Raw genomic sequence first — 21,365 nt, 5'->3', positions numbered from 1 at the left:
GTATGGTATGGAAACTCATTCTGCAGAATAATCAGAATATTAATTTCCTATTTCTTTTCAATATTTGCTCAGAAGTTCTGCATTAATTTTTTCTATTCAAGATTTTTTATTAACTACTTGTATTCGCATTGGTTTAGTTTCGTCACATGTACTGAGATGCAGTGAAAAGCTTAGTTTTGCAATTTGGTCATACAGGGAATTTTAAAGTGTAAGTACATTGTATAGCACAAGGGAAAAGCAGTACTACATTTATGGAGAAAGTGCAGTGCAGGTGGACAATAAGCTGCATGAGCCATGTCGAGGTAGATTGTGCTGTCGAGTTCATCTTTAACATACAAGAGGTCTGTTCAAGAGTCTTAAGCAAGTAAGCTAGAAGCAGTCCCTTAGCTGGTTGCGCATGTTTACAAGATTTTATATCTCCTGCCTGACGGAAGGAGGGTGAATAGAGATTGCACAGGGTGGAAGAGGTCTTCGATTATGAGAGCTGCTCTTCTGCGGCAGTAAGAAGTGTGAAAAGAGTCCATGGAGGAGACCCTGGTTTCCATGATGGTCTAAGTAGTGTCTCTGCAATTCCTTACATTCTTTGGCAGAGCAATCACCACACCAAACCATGATGCAGGTCAATGAAAACTGATGAGGGTCAATGGGGACTTGCTGAGTTTCTGGGCAAGTAGAGGTGCTGGTGTGCTTTTTCTGCCATGACACTTGCATGTTTGGACCAGAACAAGCAACTGGTGATGTCCAGACCCAGGAATTTGAGGCTGTCAGCCATCTCCACCTCAGCACTGTTGATATGTGCGGCCAACAAGCAGCTCTTCTATTTTGCTGAGATTGAGGGAAAGGTTGTTGTCATGACACCATGCCACTTGGCCGCCTTATCTTCTTCCTGTGCTCCATCTCATCAGCTTTTGAGATTCAGCCCATTATGTTGGTGTCATCCGCAAAACTGTAGTTAGAATCTGGCCTCACAGAGTGTATAAGGGTTAAAATGATAGGGAGCGTATAAGGCTGAGGACGTAGCTTTACAGAGCACCAGTATTGAATTTAATTGTGCAATTATTAAACTAATGTTGTTTACTTAAACCTCCTGCAACCTATGTTGTATAAATTAAATTTGTTTTGCCTTGTTTGATTAGGTGCATGCCACACTGGAGCTACTTGCACTTCTCACAGTGGTGTTTGAACTTGCTATGAAGATGAGATGGTTGGGTTTTCATACCTTTATTAGACATAAAAGAACTATGCTGAAAGTAAGTATTTCTTTCCTAAAGTGATAACTCTGGGGCTTGCCATCTGGAGATGCTTTTATGTCTCAGTCCCCTCGTGACATATGCTAACTTAATGGTCACTGCTTTGTATAGGCAGCAATTATAGACTATTTCTTATGTCATGTACACTTGTATGCTTGTGTTTTATTATTTCCATTTGGTAAACTAAGTCATTTTACATCCCATTGTAATTTAAATTATGGCACATTTTCAAATTGTAAAATAATGATGACATTGAAGAGACTGTTTAGTGTCTTATCCCCATGTCTCAGACAAAAAAAGGCTACTTAAGCTAGTTCCAGTTCCCCACTATAGCCATTTCCTGTATTCTTGCTTTACATGGGTAATAATGATCTTGACATGAATATGAAAGTTTCTTTGAGAGAGATTGTGCAACTAATTCTAAATTATGAAGCCAGAATGAAAAGGTAATAATTTCAAATGATCACTTCAGCAATATGTAAATTGGCTTGCACTGAATAGAATCAGAGAGTTGAATGTGTGGATTAAAATTGGTGAGAAAAATGAGTTGTGTTTCATGACACACTGGCACCAATGCATTGAAGAAGAGAGCTACTACATTGTGATGGGTTCTGCTCGAATCAAGCTAGAACCAGTGGTGTGGCAAATCAAATAAGTAGGTTCTGTAAAGTTTTAAATTGAATAGTTAGTGATGTTATTGGCGTCCTGCTGAACGGTTTTGGCTCAAAACATCGACTGTACTTTTTTCCATAGATGCTGCCTGGCTTGCTGAGTTCCTCCAGCATTTTGTGTGTTTTGCTCGGATTTCCAGCATCTGCTGATTTTCTCTTGTTTGATGTTATTAGTGGTTCAGATAAGGGACAATTTTGAAAGTTAAGCTCGAGTTGATGGTGAAGGTTAGCAACATGGCTAATGGTAACAGAAGTGTGACAGGTAGTGTCAGAGCATGCAAATCCTACAGTCTGAAGAAAACACCTACAAATAAAGTTAGGACAAAAAATGTTTAAAAACAAAAATAAAAGCTTTATATCTGAATGCATACAACATTCATAACAAGACAGATGAATTGATGGCAGAAATACAAATAAATGGTTATGTTCAAAGGTATTATTATAGAAACTCACACAGGCCCAAGCTGTACCATCTCAGCAAAATCCAAATTGTTATGTTCTAAAATAAATCCGTGTAATTTGCATTTGATGTGTATACCCTATGCTTGGCGCTGAGGCTAGTTATATTCACAATATTATTGCCTCCTGACTTGACAGGAATGTAGTTGACAAAACAGACATAAATAGATAAAATGTGTCTTCTTTCAGTTAGTCCTGACGAAGGGTTTCAGCCCGAAATGTCGACTGTGCTTCTTCCTATGGATGCTGTCTGGCCTGTTGCATTCCACCAGCATTTTGTGTGTGTTGCACAAATATATTGCCTACTAAGAATACAAAAATAGCTAACCTCTGAGTATAATTTGCTCCGTAATTTGTAATATTCCTTTAACGGGTTTCCAGAACTGAGGATTCTAAATCACATCTTTGCCAGGATTTTGATTGCTAGCTAGACACAAATTAACACATACAAAGTACTTGAGGAGCTCAGCAGGTCAGGCAGTATCTATGGAAGGGAACAAACAGTCTACGTTTCAGGGTGAGATCCTTCATCAGGACAGGAAAAGAAAGGGAAGAAGCCAGAATAATAAGCTAGGGGGAGGGGAAGGAATGCAAGCTGGAAGGTGATAGGTGAAGCCAGCTGAGGGTAAGGTAGGTGAAAGGGGGAGGGGAGATGAAGTGTGAAGCTGGGTGGGGGGGAGTGATAGGTGGAAAAGGTAAAGAGCTGAAGAAAAAGGAATCTGATGGGAGAGGAGAGTGGACTATGGTAGACAGGGAAGGAGGAGGAGCACCAGGGAGACGTGATAGGCAGGTGAGGAGGAGCTAAAATGGGAGCCAGAGTGACTAATGGAAGGGGCAGGGTGAGAATTACAGGATATTAGAGAAAGCAATATTTATGCTATCAGGTTGGAGGCTACCCAGACAGACTATGAGGTGTTGCTCCTCCAACCTGAGAATGGCCTCAGCATGGTACTAGAGGAGGCTATGGACTGATATAGACCAATAATGTTTAGGATTCATCAATTTCACAGCCAGCATTAAGTTCTGTGAGAAGCCTCATGGGGAGAACAAGTGATTGCTGGTAAATGGGGAAGCAACATAATCATCTACAGGACTGAAATTCTGGCAGATTTCTCTCACTCTGCAAGTTGCCTGCATTTTACAGGTTAATAATGATGCATAACAGCATGCATTATTCTAATGTATAAATTCCCAGTAATACCTGACCTGTAGCCCCGAATCTTCTGTCATTGTGTAAGGATATCTCAAAGAAATTCAAGACTGATCAGTTATAGAGTTAACTTGCCAAAGCTTATATATTTTGCATAACTTTCAAATTGGTACTTCTTCCTGTTTTCCAGTAGATTTGGACTTTACACTGCGAAAATGGAGTAATTTTTGTTTTGTTTCCTCTTACAAGGACTTAGTAAATGCTGTTACCACATTAATCACAAAATGATTTTTTTGTTAGCTTCCCTGCTTTGAGATATTTAACCTTGTTTCCAATGTGGTATTTTTTTTCCAGAGTGCAGTTTTGTTTGTACAGTTTGTAGAAGTCATTGTGGTATTAATCAGACAGACCTCGCATGCCCGGGTGACACGAGCTTTGCGACCTATCTTTCTGGTAGACTGCAGATATTGTGGTGCAGTGAGAAGGTAAATTCAAAGTCTTTAGTGTATGTCTTTATTCTTACAAACTTTAACTCACAAATTCTCAATGAATATATTTTGTTTCTTATGAATAATCAAATTTAATTAAATCGGTTTAATCATCTGATGTCCCTTAGAGATGATTCGCTATATTTAAATACAGTCATTAAAGTTAACTGGAATAAAATCCTAGAAAGCAGATGTTTCAACATCAGTCTGTATTAGTCAGTAATTAGGTGATTTAAAATTAGAGGGCAAGGGTAATTAGACTTAAGCTTATGAATATAATTTAGATCCCACTTTGAAGTTACTCGTTTACTACTTACTTTTATTTTGTTATTATGAGGGAGGATATTATTTTTGTTTATTTTTGGAGTTTCCTTTATAAATATAGAAAATGTAAAATTATAATACAGTCGGTCCTCCTTATCCGCGAGTTCCGCATGCACGAATTCAACCAACCGCGAATCGAGAAAACCCGGGAGTGTTCTTCCAGCACTTGTTGTTCGAACATGTACAGACTTTCTTTTCTTGTCATTGTCCCCTAAACAATGCAGTATAACAACTATTTTACATAGCATTTACATTGTATTAGGTATTATAAGTAATCTAGAGATGATTTAAAGTATACGGGAGGATGTGCGTAGGTTATCGTGGATCAGGATCGGAGAAAAACCGGAAGTTCTCTTACTAAGTAAGTCGGTACAGGTACATCCAGTATTATTTAGCGTCAGTTAGTCAAACGTTTGTCTTAGTACATAGTATATATTTTACCTTTCTATGCATATAAAACACTTAAACGTATGTTTCAGCACCGGGCTCGGGAACGGAAATTCCTGAGTTTGATCCAGTGACAGACCACTCCCGAGCATGCTCTCCATCCCTGCCGGGTGGATGTGAAGAATCAAAAACCCAAAACCAAAACCCTAAAACCCAATAATTAAACCACTGCGTTGCTTAGTTGGGGCTTTAATCGGGGCAGGACTTTTCTCACTTTATCCTTTAAAATTGTAACGATCATTGACCGACTGTAGCCTAACGCTTTTCCAATGACCGATGGCATTTCACCTCTTTCCAATCACTTTATTATTTCCACTTTATTTTAAATCGCGATCATGATTATTTTCGTGAACAGAAACACTGCGGATTCAGAACTCCGCCGCTGGGTCCTAATGTCCACTGCACTGAGACTGGTTATATAAGGTCCGGGGTTCCTCTGGGTCCTAAGGTCCACCGCATTTAGACAGGTTGAAGGACTTGAGCATCCGCATTTTTTGGTATCCGCGAAGGGTCCTGGAACCAATCCCTTGCAGATAAGGAGGGCCGACTGTATAAGAAAATGGCAAGAAGTAAATATATTCAATCTAATAGAAGTTCAGATTTAAAGGATTCCCTTTGGATTTATGTGGAACTCTAGCTAGACAGAGTAAGAAATAGTGGTTACCTTGAGTTGTTGGGCACCTGGGTATTGAATATTATCCATATATTTTGATGATTCAAGTGCAAGTTCAGGCTTGATCTTTTTCTGTTTTCCTGTCACCATAACTGGTTGAAAATAAAAGCAAAAACGAGAGGAGAAAGTAAGAAACAGCAAATAAATTATCTAGGAAGAAAGCATTGTGAGACCCCTGCACTGTCTGTACTGCAAAGATACACTCCAAGGGAACTCCCTTTTTATATTTCTTCTCTAATTCTGATCATTCAAAGTAAACATGGCAATCCTAGGGAGTCATAGGGAATATGGTAAGTATGTTTAATTCAACAAAACTTGTGCAAGTGTATACACTTGTTCTACTTTGCCCCAGGTCCTGTAGTAGCTTTTATTTAGGTATATGAAATGGTTTGTTAGCTTCAGCTTTTCTCAATTATTCATGTTGCATTAAGGTTAGAGTTGGCACATGATTCTCTTTAACAATACAAAGATGAACCCTCAGAAGCAATGGTTAGTTAGGCACATAGAGAATCTTGTATTATTAACAAGTACCTTTATTGGCTCGCTTCACAAGTACATGAATTTACACAACTGAATACCTGTGTGCACACCTACTAAGTTTCCTTGACCCTCCGTGAGCAGTCAAAGAAGAGAAAAAGTGTCTCCGCTATCCAGGCATTCCTTGTGGTCCCAATGTGATCTCCACATCCATGATGGTTGGTCTCTAGAGAGTTGTCACTGCTTTACTTTCAAAGCCTCTCACTTTTATACACTCCTTATCAGTTCAAATGTTGTGTTTCAATCTCATTGGCTCTGGCCTATCTGGCTAAAATGTGCCAGTGCCCCGCTGGCTCTGGTCTAAGCCAGCATCATTCTATTACCCTTCTCACAAATGGCAACTTGTAATTAGTGTTTCTCTGTTCTGAATTAGAGCAGACCAGCTGTTACTAGGCTTGAGGTACTCAAGACAGACACAGACTTCCCTATTCATAAACCTGCATGTTCTATCATACCAAAGAACACCTCACAAATAACTTTTTATTTGGAAGTGATCATTAGTTCAGTAGTTTATCAGGTGCATTATTGTGTCCACTTTAACGCACTTTGATACAGCTATTACTGAGCAAAACTAGTTCACAAGACAGCTCACAAAATGGAGGTTACAGAGCAGCTTCACAAAATGGCAGTCTCCATTCTTCAACAACATGGCAAGAACAAAGACAATTGTATGTCTACTTCCACTGTCCTTGACTCATTTGAATTCACTGATTTATAGATTGTAGTTCTTTCTGGTCAACAAAATTAAAACCTATCTTTGTTTTAGTTGCTGAAACTGAGTAACCGTTACAACTGAACAAATTTGGTGTGGTATGAACCAAATTTGTTATGTGTTAAAATTACATTGTACATCTTAATGTGTCTTAAGGTTACATAAAATGAAACTATATTATATTCGTTAAGATTAGCTATTATAATCAGTTATATACATATATAAAATGAAGCCGGATTTCACCAATCTATATTTGAATTGGGTAATCTATAAAATATCATTGTTTCTTCCTGATGAGTTGAAGTACTAAAAGCTTTATTTAATTAATGGAGGTGAATTGCTTCACAGGGTAGAAGGAGGGTATATTTATATTGAAGTTATAACTTTTTATATAATTTTTAAAATTTCCATTTGAATAACATGTCATATTTCTAATGGTTGTGCCTTCTTGATAAAATCAGTCTACACCTTATTGGAATCAAATTGGTTAGTTGATCTTTCTTAAGGTCATTCAGAAACTCTTTATTTAAAATTATACCTAAGGTACAATCAGTTCTAAGTTTATTTTTATTTTCTGATTTTCCAGAAATTTGCGCCAAATCTTCCAGTCTCTTCCTCCCTTTATTGACATTTTATCACTCCTACTATTCTTCATGGTTATTTTTGCTGTTTTAGGTAAGCTTTTAGCTATTTTATTAGTGTTTTATCTTTGTTTAATGCAATCCAAGTACAGTATGTCTTAAGCACACATTGTTTATATTGAGTATCAAGATATGAAGGATAATTAATCAGACATTTAATTGCCTAATTTTGATTAGGAAAAGCTTTATTAAGCATAGATCTTGAAATAATGAAGTTATCCACTTTATGCAACAACATATATAGAGAAGCTATTTGGTAATTGAAGAGCTAAATTAAACAGTTGAATTTGTACTGAGGAACAATATGATGTTCATTCAGAATATTCAATTGATGATTGGGACAAGCTTCAATAATATATGTGAATGGAAGGTATGTCATTTAGTGAGGATGAAATTTGCAATCTCTTTGTTGCATGTGACTGTCAAATTGTAATACAGGTGTCCCCCGCCATCCGAAGGTAGAGCGTTTCTATGAAACGGTTTGTAAGCCGTAATGTCGTAAAGAGAAGAAGCAATTACCATTTATTTATATGGGAAAAATTTGTGAGCGTTCGCAGACCCAAAAAGTAACCTACCAAATCATGCCAAATAACACATAAAACCTAAAATAGCAGTAACATATAGTAAAAGCAGGAATGATATGATAAATACACAGCCTTTATAAAGTAGAAATACTTTCCTACAATCATTGCCACACTGTTCTCCGTAGAGAAAATCTCGCGCAATCACTCTCAGCAGAAGCACTCTCTCCAGTAACCTTTAAGCTATGAAGCTGCCAAATCATACCAAATAACACATAAACATACACAGCCTATATAAAGTAGAAATAATGTATGTACAGTGTAGTATCACTTACCGGAATCGGGAAGACAGCGCTGAGCACACTGATGATGGTGTGTTAGGCTGAGTCGTCGGAGGCTGGGGTGGTGCAGTGGTCCCCAACCTCCAGGCATCGAACTGATACCGATCTGCGAAGTATGCAGTGGTGCAGCGGTGGCCGGAATGCACCCAGCACATCTTTAAGAAAAAAGCCAAAATAAACAAGCTAATTAATTAGGTGCCGCCCGGCATGCAAATGTCGGCCCAGATCAGAGGTGACGCACTCGGCAATTGCCTCTGATCTGGGCCGACATTTACGCGCCGTGCGGCACCTAATTATGTTTATTTCGGCATTTTTCTTAAAGATGTGTTGGGTGCGTCCCGGCTACCGCTGCATTCTCCGCGGCAATGTGTCGGTCCGTGGCCCGGAGGTTAGGGTGGTGGGACACTGGGGTGTCATTTCATCGTCGTCCGTTTCCATCAGGGCAGGCAGGTCATCTTCTGCTATGTCTGCTTGCCTCAATGTTGAAGGTCGAGATTCGTCGCCTGCTGTGGCTGATGTGGAAGGCTTGAAAAACGACAGTATGCTTGACTGCTTAGTCTCGCCCATTTTTCTATCATACAGTTCTTTGTAAGCACTCAAACCATCTTGCAAATATGCCCTAAACCTACGTACCCTTTCAAAATTAAAGTTGTACTTTACTGCAATCATTGCAGCAAAAATCTCCTGCAGTTGCTTCACGTTCAGTTCCTGGACGACTTCACTTTCGGTCCATTCGCTACTGTATTCGGTTTCGATTGTTATCCTTTCCCTTTCTAATTGCATCAGCTCTTCATCTATCAGTTCTTGGTCATGGGATGCCTAAACCTCTTCAACATCATCTTGGTCAGCTTCCACAAGCCAAACTCATTTTGTCCTTACTTGGTTCACCACGATCAAAATGCTTAATTATGTCTAGTTTTACAGTAAGTGTAACACCCTTATAAGCTCTTTTAGACTTTTCCGATACCTTAGAACTCATCCTGCTAACGGCTGCTCACGGGCACGTGTTTAAGCAGTGCCGACTAGAATGCAGTTCCGGGGGAGGAGCTTGGCTGCTCGGGGTGCACACTGCTTTTTTCGCGTGCTGCCTTTTTTCGTAACAATGAAAACACCTTCTGTTAGCGAAAACAGGTAACTAATGTAGGTCTTTCGTAACAGCAAGGTTTCGTAAAGCGAACGTTCGAAAAGCAGGGGACACCTGTAACACCAAAACTAAGTTACTAAACATAAATGAAACTGCTCTTCAGATTTCATTGATTACAGTGACATTTACCTGAGAGACTGAGGTGCAAGATTCTTGCAAGAAAAGTGAGCCTTTTTCAGAAGAAAAAATGCATTTTCAACAAATGAACATTAATTTTTTTTTTAATTTTCAAAAAGAGTAGAAGTGTCTGAGATTTTTACAGGTCTTCTAAGAAGATACTCTAGGCGTCATTTAGCTGCTTCCCCTGTCATCAATATTCCTGACACCAATTTAAATATTCTGTAGTTAGTTTTAGCAAAAATATACAGTTGACCACTGTGTTACAATCATTCATATAAAGGAAATTTGACCTTCCAGAATTTACAAATACTACCAAATATTCAATCTCATAGAATTTATGTGAAATAAAAAGCAAATTAAAACACAAATAATCAAAACTTATTTATTTCAAATTTATATTTGGTGTATGCACAGATGACAGGGATTTGCATTATGTTTCTGTTTCTTAAGAACACAAACACCACCCCCGTAACAAGGGGGATTGTCGGTATAGCAATTTCAAATTCTATGGAAAGAATCGACCGTGATCCTTTGCAGATTACATAGTATCATTACTGTGAAGGCCCTTCATCAGTACTGTTCCAGGCTGTACTCGATAATATCACTTATGGGTCGAGCTTTGAATGCATGTCGAAGCTCCTGTTAATTGGTTTCTATGCAGGGAAAATGTATAGGGAATTACGATGAGATTTTTACAAGCAGAGCACATTCCACCACCAGTTTAGTTAGCTTTTCTTTCCCCTTCAAAGAAGATAAATGGATTGAAGCATAAGTTGCATATGGTTTCAGCAAAGGTATGGGATCTTGCAAAACTTGCAAAAGTTTATAGTGGACTGATGACAGAGATGCTATCTATGGAATTGATTCATTTGCAGGCATGTACATAATGTTACCATGATAAAGCAGTAGTTAGATCTGGAATTAAATCAGTTAAACATCTGATGTGAATGAGAAAAATGTGGGTCATTACAGTGAATGAAATCTTTAACTGTGGTTTATGAAAGGGCAGAATTTCAGGACTGTAAATTAAACATTTTCAGAAATTGAAATAATGTATAGGTACAACAACTCAAAATGCAAAGATACAGTTTAACAGCTGTGAATGTTAACATTCTGATTTCTACAGTATATTCCAAATGAACGGAGGAAAAAGCTCGACCTCTGTCACATAGCCAGCTCCAGTGCAGCTAACTTCAAATCTGTTTGTACCTGCCACCATAATGTAGAAAGCAAGGAAAGAATAAGAATGGAAAAATATTAAGTGCATGAAGTCTTTTGACCTTCATCCTTGCAAATATGTTTACATCTCAGGGTGTGAGTCTGTAATTATTATGTCTTCCAGAATGTGACACCGTATCTTTTCTTTCTATAGGTTTTTATTTGTTTTCTGCCAATCGGTTGGATCCAGTAAGTAGTGGTAGCTAATGACCAAAATGTTTGTTGGTCTCTTCTGTATTTTTATTTAAGTACACTACACTAGCTGTGCCTATAATTAACATTCTAGTAGAATAATCCTGGTGACTTTTGTACAATCACTATAATATTGTCTAATCGCTTGTTAGTTCTCAGGATTGTATAGCTATATTACACCAGTTTTAAAAAAGATGCCTGAGCTTTTTTTTGATTCATCATAACTTGACCTACATTGTTTCATATTTTCACTATCTGTTTAAAAAGGAGGAAGGGGAAGATGCCAGAATAAAAAAGTGGAGGAGGCCTTTCCCAGCCACCTGGCTTGACCTATCATCTTCCAGCAAACTTCTTTCCCCTTCCCCTCCCCCCACCTTTTTATTCTGGCTTCTTTCCCATTCCTTCTCAGTCCTGAAGAAGGGTCTCAGCCCAAAACATCAACTGTTTATTCTTTTCCGCACAGGCAGTATCTGGTCAGAATCATTTCTGGATGGCTGGAACTGTATAGCAGAGGCAGAACTAACTGCAGTTCCACCATGTTAAGCAAATGCCATTAACAAACCTCTAGTACCCTTTGGTTATAGGTTCATTTCCTCACCCATGAGCTCTGAGTTTTGTGTTGTATGCCGTCATCCTGTACTTAGCAACATTTGAAAATATATTTATTTTATTTATCCTATCAATTTCCCTTTACATCTAAAAATATTGAACACACAACAATGGAAGCTATCTGGACTAACCAGCACTTGTACAGCTTTGCATCTTCTGACTCCAGATCAAATATTAAGATCACTGTTTCATTCTTTTTTAAAATTTATCTTCTGAAAGCATCTCTGAATTGTAATGGATTAGATATGGACCTCTAAATCACTTTGGATATTTCCTGGTTGTAGCAATTTTTAAAATGCTCTGACTAACCATTTTAGGTCCAGTGGATGACCTCTTAATCACCATTATTAAAAAGCAAAATACTGCACATACCTGAAATCCAAGATAAAAACTAAATGCTGGAAATGCTGTTCAGGTCAAGGAGCAACAGCAGAAAGAAACTGAGGTAGCACTGGAATTGATGAAATTTCTACAAATGTTTCCTGACCCGATAGTATATCCAGCATTTTCTAATTTTATTCACAATAGTGACATTTATTTTGCTGCAGTTTTCCCCTTTTCTTACATTATTACTTTCTAGTCTACACCTCCATTTACACTACTTGCAATGCCATCTAATGTTTATTTATTGGAAGATTTGGCACCTCTTCATCTAACTCTTCAATGATTGTGACAAATCCTGTGCAACGCCTGAAGTCAGATCTATGTCATTTATATTTTCTCCTTGCTCTCCCTGATCCTTGCAGTCAGTTTCCAAGCCAACTGTATATTTTGTCTCCACTTCCACAAGGCTCAATTTGAGCTGTCAGTCTCCTTTGAAGCAATTTATCAAATGCCTTCTGAAAATTCAAATAAATAACATTCATTTCCAAAACCACTATCCTCAACTTTGGACATCTGTTCAAAAAAAATATTAAATCAGACTTCTCAGATAAGCAGACATTTTCAAGGTGTTCTGATCCTCTGACCTAGAAACATGGTATAACATTTTATTTGCCCATGCCAGGTATTGAAAATGTTTTTTTTTCCATGAAGTAGAATGTTGCTGAGCTGACCTCTGGCCACATGTGGTTCTAAATCACACTTGTCAACTTTCACATCCCATGCACAACTCATTTATTGTACTGTAGGGTGAATTCACCTGTCTAGTTTTGAGGTGTAGCTATCCTTGGTGGTCTCAGAACTACCAATTTTCATTGCAATACTTTCTTTGTAGCAATGCAATTAAAAATTTTTTTTCCTGAGCAGGCCACAGTCCAGTGCTGTGAAACTGACTCAGGCAAGTTCACCAAATATATTTAGCTGTAAGTCACACCCCCCCCCCCTCACCCCCACCATTAGGCTACCTCTGATCCTCGCAATACCCATCCCCAATTTCCTCCTAAGCTTTCAATTCTTGAATTGCTTAACCTGGTCCCAAGCCCCAGTCCTCTGACAACCACCATCCTGCTCGTGGGTTAGAGAGTCACAGTCATGCATGGAAACAGACCCTGTGGGCCCGCTCATCCATGCTGACCAAGGTGTCCATCTAAGCTGGTCCCATTTTTCTGTGTCTGGCATATATTCCTGTACTTTTTCTTCATGGACTATACGGGACTGAAAAGAATATGTAAAATTATGAAGTTTTGTTTTCATAATGTAAATATAGGATTCAGTTTCTCAGATGACGCTGTATTTTTTCTTGCTTACAGTATTTTAGTACTCCAGAAGACAGCCTTGTCAGCTTGTTCGTTCTTCTAACTACAGCTAAGTGAGTCTACATAAATGCTTCAACTCAATTTGGAGCAGAATAGAAATAACTGTATTTTTCAACACTATTATTCACAGGGAATTTGTCTTTATGTAGAGAAAGAAGCTTTATTTTTCATTGCTAGATACTAGTTCAATTAATATTAAGTGAACAATTGTCAATTAATATCATAGCAAATGTTTTCTCAATGTAAGCCAGAAGCATAATTTGTTAAGGTATTTCAGTCAGCTGAAGCAAGACTTTTCACGGTCAACATCATCATTACATGCCGTGTCGTATGACGTAGGCAATCATGGTCTTTGACTATGATAGTTCTTGGCAAATTTTTCTACAGAAGTGGTTTGCCATTGCCTTTACAAGAGAACTGTCTCCAGTCATTATCAAGACTCTTCAGAGAATGCCTAGTGTCAGTGGTCACATAATCATGACTTGTGATATGTACAAACTGCTCATACAACCATCCACCATCTGCTCCCATGGCTTCACGTGACCTGATTGAGGGGACTAAGCAGGTGCTACACCTTGCCCAAGGGCGATTTGAAGGATAACGGAACGAAGGTGTGCCATACACCTCCTTTGGTAGAGACGTATCTCCACCTTGCCACCCAATTTCTTTGGTTTTTTTTCCACAATAACTGAAGAAATTACCCACAGACATTCCTGTGTGATTTAAGTATTTCTATGATCTGTGTTTAGCTTTGTAAAATTGAAAAATTACCTTCCTTTTCTTGCATAAGAATATGGTCTTCAGCTTGACAAACTGGAAAGGTCTAAAGTTTAATTTCAGGCTTGTACTAACTACTGTCTCAGCTTGGAAGGTGGTGGGAATGCTGGATTAAGATTCAAGATTCCTGTGCTTAAGGGTGGAAAGCTTTCGTTTGAATATTTCGAATGAAATAGTGTGTGCTCTGGAGAAAGAAAGATAAAGTTTACAATACCTCTACAGTTAACTAACATCAGACAATCCGGAATCAACCATCAAAGCGAACTATTTTGTATATTCCACAAGTATATGTTCTTTTAATTGAATTATCAACAGTCACTTATTCCAGGGATGAAATAAGGAGAAAAGTGGGGTTAAATTTAAAAGTAAAACAGTCATCTCTTACACTTTACTAAACATAACTAATTCTGTAGTTTTCCAGATGTGATGATGCCAGCTTATTTCAAGAATTCTTGGTCCTGTGTATTTTTTATTGTGTACTTATCCATCGAACTCTACTTCATCATGAATCTGGTATGTTTTGAATAATATTATTTCAAAAGACATGAAAAGCAAACTGTGAATTTGTTAGACAGCACTTGTTTGATTTATAAACGTTGTCTTAAAATTGTAATTTGACCAAAATTTTCCAGCTTCTTGCTGTGGTGTTTGACACATTTAATGATGTTGAAAAGAAGAAATTCAAATCGCTGCTTTTGCACAAACGATTAGCAATAGAGCACGCCTTCAACCTTCTGGTCAGCAAACGGGTAAGTGCTGTACAAGCACTTTTATACATAAATAACTGAAAGATTTCTTATATCTGAAGATTAATCCTATAATTTAGCAATTTATTTGTTGTAGAAAATCTTAGCACAAATCTATTAACATATTCCTGCAGGAAGTGGCCAACCTATTTTGTTATTGTACATAAACCCTACATAAATCACTTGCGATTCTTAATTTAGGTCAAAACCAAGACAATAACTTAAGTAAAAACTTATTCTTTTGTTTCTTTTGTTACTTTCAACCAAGTGACACAGAAATTCACACTAAGAGGAAGTATTTCAGTGATAGTAAAAATAGAATATTAAAATTCACTTTAATAGATTTATGCGAATATGCAATATCATCTGTAGATTAAGTATTAGAGTGCTGGAGAAGTTCTATATAATGCTTTCAGAAATATCCCAACTGGGGTCATGTATAATGAATTACTGTTTTCGGTCAGCTTTGTTAAGTCTGTGGTACTTTACATTTAAAAAGTAGTTCATAGTGGTAATGGTACCCTATATAAAAATGAATAATGCACACAGGACTTGCATATTTTGTACCTATCATCGTTAGAACAGCTTTTTAAAATGCTGAATGAATATTTCTGTTCACGATAGAGGCTTGAATTGCTTCACCAGGACAAAACCATTTTTGTCAGCCAGGGTGATGTGGACAGTGTCTCAAAAATCACCCAGAGTAACGTAGGAGACCACATACTTTCAACCTCGGGCAGCCTCATACAGGTGTCCACAGACTTTGCAAAGCTTTTGGAGGAAGCCCAGGAGTGATCCCTGCCAAACTGCACGCCTCAGTCTGCTTAGCCCCATGACTGTAGGAGAAATTGCTCAGCCATCTTCAGGCACCACCAGCCAGAAAGTGAGAAAGGCCAAATTATTTTCTACCCTGTTTAAAAAATCCTAGGCTGAGTCTCTGAGGGGCATAAACTAACCCATGTATGTAGACATCCTCCTGTTTTGCACATGGTCTTGCACTGAACCATAACTTGTTTCATCAGAGAGATAAGTAAAAATCTTATAACAGAGAAAAAGAAGTGTGGCTTAGTACCATTTGTAAGCAATGATCAATTCCACGCAAGCATACCTTCCATTCTTATCCTTATGTGCCTATTATTTAGTCAAGTGCCTTGATCATATCCATATAGTCTTTCTAAATGAAGAAGTTTTTCTTGGCAATTGAAGATTATTGTTCATAACCAACCAAGGGGGAGTGAAAGCACCTTCAGTGTTCAATGCTCCCTGTCTCCTGAGATCTTGTTCATCATAAAGAATGAGGAATGAACATGGGTCTTTAAAGATTTATATGTCAACGCCTCACAGAGAAATTCAGCGCACAGTAAAAGACATAAATCATATATATTTTTATGTTATATTCTTTACTGCAGAGGCCTAATGGCATTTCCTTCAAACAGTTTGAGGGCTTGATGAGATTCTATAACCCAAGAATGAGTTCTAGAGATAAATATCTCCTTTTCAAAGCACTAAAGAAAAGCAGTACAGAGTTACTTGGGTAAGGACTTTCAGGAATTATGTCCTAATTTTAATTTTTTTTTGAAAATATTTAAATCTCTTTCCAAATCTGTGCTATATTGAAACGTACTGTATCAACTATGCCTGCTAAGATTACAAACATATGAATAGTTTATCTGTTTAAATATATATATTCTACAGAATAGAAGATTTTTACAACTTCTATGAAGTTACTGGATTAAAATGGAAAGTAAGTATTGTGTAAATTATATAATTTGCCTTTTGTGCTGCTCTGAACTGCGCTCTGACCTGGATGATTGTTTATGTTGGAAAACTGTAAAGTTGTGCATCTTACCAACACTACAACTTAATTCTTATAGTTAACCTTCAACAAAGTGATGCAAAATCAGAGTAAAATCCAATATTAAAGTTATTAAGCTTATAATAGAGTGCTCATGTCTTATTGTTTTCCCAAAATGTGCTATAAACTTAATCAACAGTTTTATATTTAATAATTAAATACTTATTTAATTTATCTAACAGGAAGATCCTTGCTAGAATTGTGTTTATTTTTGGCTCTTTTTAAGAAATTAGTAGACTTACAATGTGCCTTATTTAATTGAAATACATACTGTGCAAAAGTCTTAGGTGCATATAAATAGCTAGCATGCCTAAGACTTTTGCAAAGTACTATAGTAATTTTATGTATTGCACTGTAGAAAAAAAACTAATTTCATGATGTATGTGAGTGATGACAAACCAAATTCTGATATGGGTCTCGATTGAGAGTGGAAAGGGGGCAGGGAGAGGGGAATTGTGGTTGGGAAGAGAGAAAGGGAGGGTGGAGGGAGCGGGAAGCACCAGAGAGACATTCTGTAACGATCAATCAAACAATTGTTTGGAATCAAATGACTTTTCCTGATGTCTCAGGGCTGGGTGTGCCTGCAACTGTGCTGCCCCACACGCCGGGCACTCCTTCTCTGCCACCTGTCCCACACCCCTCTTGCAGCGCTCTGCCTCACCATTCCCAACATCCTCTGCTCCCACCAGCAAAGTGGGGAGTGATTTACAAACTCGTTCCCCATTCCACATCGACAAATGCAGTACTGTGCAAATGTCTTAGCCACTCTAGCTATATATATATATATATATATATATGTGCCCAAGACTTTTGCACAGTACTATATTGTCAATCCAACATTTTTAATGGAATATATTTTCCATTGCTTTGGTTGGAAGAAAGCCAGAGTCAAGCAGTAGATTCATTACATAGTTCAATCACTTCTTCCACCCACACTCTTTATACTTAAGCTTTTGGGAGTGTGAAATTGTTACCCATAGCTCAATAAGTTATCACTTACTTATTATATTTCTTAACAGTAGCTACTGTTAATGTAAAACAAATATATACTTCAATTGATTACTGTTTGATATTGCTTTTTCACCACTAGGCAAAAAGAAGTGGAGACTATTGGTTTTATGACCTCCCACATACTCCATTTCTTATTTTTAAAGGTAAGTTTTATTGAGGCAGATCTATTGAAATTACGAGCCCTTTGTTGGATATCCTATATTTTGGAAATACAGGAATTATCACATAATCTTTAAGAACCTTTAGTTCATTTAATTTTTAATTTACTTCACAGTGTAAATATATTGTAGATTATAATGAATTATGAAGCTGTGGATTGGTCTCATTGTTTGTATAATAGCTGCTAAGCACGAAAATATTACGTCTAATTTAAATATCTCAGCCCAAGATTAAAAAGAAAATTATTTTGCATTTTTTAGGATTTCATTTTTAGATTTTGTTAAAATTGCTATGCTTGGTACATTTATTATCCAAAATTAGTTATCCTGCAAAGTTAACATACAATATTACTGGGGCTTCTTTCTGTTAGGGTACAGGAGCCAAGACGAAATCAAAATTATTAGAGGCCTAGTTCAGATTAACAGAAAGGACCCATTTCCCTAATCAGGGCACTCATTTGATGTAATTGGTAGAGGACCAAAGTAGAGTTCAGGACAATATTTTCATGTAAACAATGCTGAAGACCAAACTCTTCATGAAGTTTTGAAAATCGCTCTTTGAATATTTGAAATGTCTTAAAAACAGAAAGTGCTGGAAATATCCGATGAGTCAGGCAACATCAGTGCAGAGGCTTGAAATGGCTTAATTTAGAGAGGTAGGAGCAAGATTTGGGAAGGGGAAGTTTTTTTTTCTGAATAACTCTTTCAGACCAGCATGTGATATAGTATGCCAAATAACCTTCTATATCATTACTTGCTATGATCCTACAATTCCTGTGTAGTAATTTTTAATATAGTTTGAATAGTTTTAACCTCAAATCATAATGCAAATGTCAGTTTATTATCTGGAGACTTCAACACGTTTAAAAAATGGACATTTTAACTTGCTGTGAATAATAAATCTTACCTTTGTTTTTATAGGTATTAATATCCTTGTGAAGTCCAAAGCATTCCAATATGCCATGTGTGAGTAGATATATTCCTTGTTCAGTTTATACTACTTGATTCATGCTGAATAATTTGTATTTAAAACTACCTTCATGATGCAGAATAAATACATTTCAAAACTCTGACTGCAACTTTGTTTCATCTGTGGAAATGTGAATGCATTGTCACAGAATAAATGAAATTTATTGATCCTATCTAAATTATGATGCTTTCATGTTCTAACTTTTTTCCAAACATTTTTATTGATTTCTGAAAGAATATTAGAAAAAATGAGCGAGGCTTTTCTGCATTGTATTAATATTATAGCATGATAAAAATTACAGATATTATTCAAAATACTACTTTTGAGTGAATTATAATCTTTAGCCAATCCCCCAAGCTTCATTACAAAATTAATTACATGCTGTCTGAAAAAGTGCAATTATGTTGATTAAAATAAATCTGTCTTTCAATTACAGATGTTGTAATTGCTGTAAATGGAGTTTGGATACTGGCAGAGACACTCATGATTAAAGGTATCAAGACATACTTTGCTCCTGGATCTTTGTAACTGTTTTAGTCAGAACTGTTTAATGAGTTGAATTGAGCTGAGTGAGAACTGGCAGTTCTATATACAACTGTTGGTTATCCACTATTAATAGCTCAGCTCATTTCAGACTATCATAATAGGAAAGGGTTGGGACAATTCATATCCAGCATCTCAACTTCTTGTCAGGGATGAGTAATGTAAAAATGGCTACCTCTTTCATTTGAGTGGAGTTTCCAACTCTTAAAAAGATGACAGTGCAAGTAAGTGTGGGAGTTTCTTTTACTTTATTTCAATGCTTTTGGTTGTTAGGGTGCCTAAGACTTTTGCACAGTACTGTGTTTGTCGACGTGGAGCAGAGAGTGAGTTTGTAAATCTGGCAGGAGTAAAGAATGTTGGGAATGACGAGGGTAATGTTGGGAATGACGAGGATGGGGCACTGTGGAAGTGGTGTGGGACAGGTAACAGAGAAGGAGTGCCAATGGCAGAAGCAGTACATTGCAATGCATAAAGTTACTACATTACTGTGCAAAGGTTTTAGGCTAGGCACCTAAGGCAGCCTAGCCTAAGACATTTGCACGGTAATGTATTTTAAGCCAAATTGAAAATCTGGCTCATATTTTTCTATAATTGTTAATTTCTTGAATAATGACATTCAGAGACATAGTTTATTATCAAAGTACATATATGTCACCATATAAAACCCTGAAATTCGTTTTCTTGCAGGCATACTCAATAGATCCATAATAGAATAATAACCATAACAGAATCAATGAAATACTGCACCAACCTGAATGTTTAGCCAGTGTGAAAAAACAACAAACTGTGCTAATACAAAAAGAAAGATTAAATAATATTAATAATAATAAGTAAGGAATAGATATCGAGAACAAGAGATGATGAGCCCTTGAAAGTGAGCTCATAGATTGTGTGAACATTTCCCTGATGAGACAAGTGAAGTTGATTGGTTCAAGAGCTTCTCTGGACAGCTAGGACACAATATCCAGAGGCCGACGGAGGCCTCAGATGCATCTATAGAAGTCTGTCAAAGTTTTTAGATGTCACGCCAAATCCTCGCAAACTCTTAAGGAAGTAGAGGCACTGCCATGCTTTCTTCATAATTGCACTTATGTGCTGGGCCCAGGACTGGTCCTCCAAAATAATAACACAGAGAAACTTAAAGTTGCTGACTCTCTCCAACTCTGATCCTCCGAAGAGGACTGGGTCATGGACCTCTGGTTTCCTTCCCCTGAAGTCTATAATCAGCTCCTTGGTCTTTCTGACATTGAGTGAGAAGCTGTTGTTATGGCTCTACTCTGTCAAATTTTCAATCTCCCTCCTATATGCTGGTTCATCACCACCTTTGATTCGGCCTACGACAGTGTTGTCATCAGCAAACTTGAATAATGCATTAGAGCTGTGCTTAGTCACACAGCCATGAGTGTGAAGGGAGTAGAGCAGGAGCTGAGCACATAGCCTTGTGGTGCACCTGTGTTGATGGAGATTCTGGAGGAGATGTTGTAGCCAATTTGAACTGGGGTCTGCAAGTGAGGAAATTGAGGGTCCAATTGCACAAGGAGGTATTGAGACCAAGGTCTTGAAGCTTATTGATCAGTTATGAAGGGATGATGGTATTGAATGCCAAGCTGTAGTCCATAAAGAACATCCTCATGTATGCATCTTTGCTGTCCAGATGTTCCATGGTTGAGTGAAGAGCCAATGAGATGGCATCTGCTGTGGACCTTTTGCTCTCATTGGTAAATTGGAGTGGATCCAAGTCGCCCCTCAGACAGGAGTTGATATGTTTCATCACCAACATTTCAAAATACTTATTACCGTAGATGTAAGTGCTTCTGGACAATAGTCATTGAGGCAGATTACCATGTTCTTCTTAGGCACCGGTATAGTTAAAAATCTCATTGAACACTCCAACTAGTTGATCATCACTAGTCTTTAGTACTTGGCCACATACCCCATCTGGGCCGGATACTTTTCGTGGGTTCATCCTCCTGAAAGCTGCTCACACGTTGGCCTCAGAGACTGAAATCACAGGATCATTGGGGGCTGTGGGAGTTCGTGAAGATTCCTCCATGGTTTGATGGTCAAAGCGATTATAGAAGGCATTGAGCTCATCCGGAAGCAAAGCTCTG

General features: G+C 37.6%; 1 protein-coding gene and 1 long non-coding RNA gene across 2 annotated transcripts in view; one reads left to right on the top strand and one right to left on the bottom strand.

The window, feature by feature from the left end:
• tpcn1 (two pore segment channel 1) overlaps nt 1-21,365 on the top strand; it is an 86,589-nt gene that overhangs the window by 41,094 nt on the left and 24,130 nt on the right. Inside the window, exons 4-15 of the mRNA XM_063034342.1 lie at nt 1,137-1,250; nt 3,885-4,015; nt 7,298-7,386; nt 10,851-10,885; nt 13,189-13,247; nt 14,385-14,484; nt 14,604-14,720; nt 16,127-16,251; nt 16,413-16,461; nt 17,663-17,726; nt 18,663-18,707; nt 19,148-19,204. Coding sequence (XP_062890412.1) covers nt 1,137-1,250; nt 3,885-4,015; nt 7,298-7,386; nt 10,851-10,885; nt 13,189-13,247; nt 14,385-14,484; nt 14,604-14,720; nt 16,127-16,251; nt 16,413-16,461; nt 17,663-17,726; nt 18,663-18,707; nt 19,148-19,204 — 985 coding nt within the window. The remainder of the gene's footprint in view (nt 1-1,136; nt 1,251-3,884; nt 4,016-7,297; nt 7,387-10,850; nt 10,886-13,188; nt 13,248-14,384; nt 14,485-14,603; nt 14,721-16,126; nt 16,252-16,412; nt 16,462-17,662; nt 17,727-18,662; nt 18,708-19,147; nt 19,205-21,365) is intronic.
• LOC134338548 (uncharacterized) lies at nt 4,497-6,318 on the bottom strand. The gene is made up of 3 exons (XR_010016255.1): nt 6,053-6,318; nt 5,454-5,554; nt 4,497-5,336 (listed from the first exon to the last, which is right to left on the bottom strand). It is a non-coding gene; the product is annotated as an uncharacterized LOC134338548 (long non-coding RNA).

This window comes from Mobula hypostoma, chromosome 27 (assembly GCF_963921235.1).
Source record: "Mobula hypostoma chromosome 27, sMobHyp1.1, whole genome shotgun sequence".
Taxonomy (NCBI): domain Eukaryota; kingdom Metazoa; phylum Chordata; class Chondrichthyes; order Myliobatiformes; family Myliobatidae; genus Mobula; species Mobula hypostoma.
The sequence above is the reverse complement of the archived record's forward strand: the minus strand, read 5'-3'. Positions and strand labels throughout refer to the sequence as shown.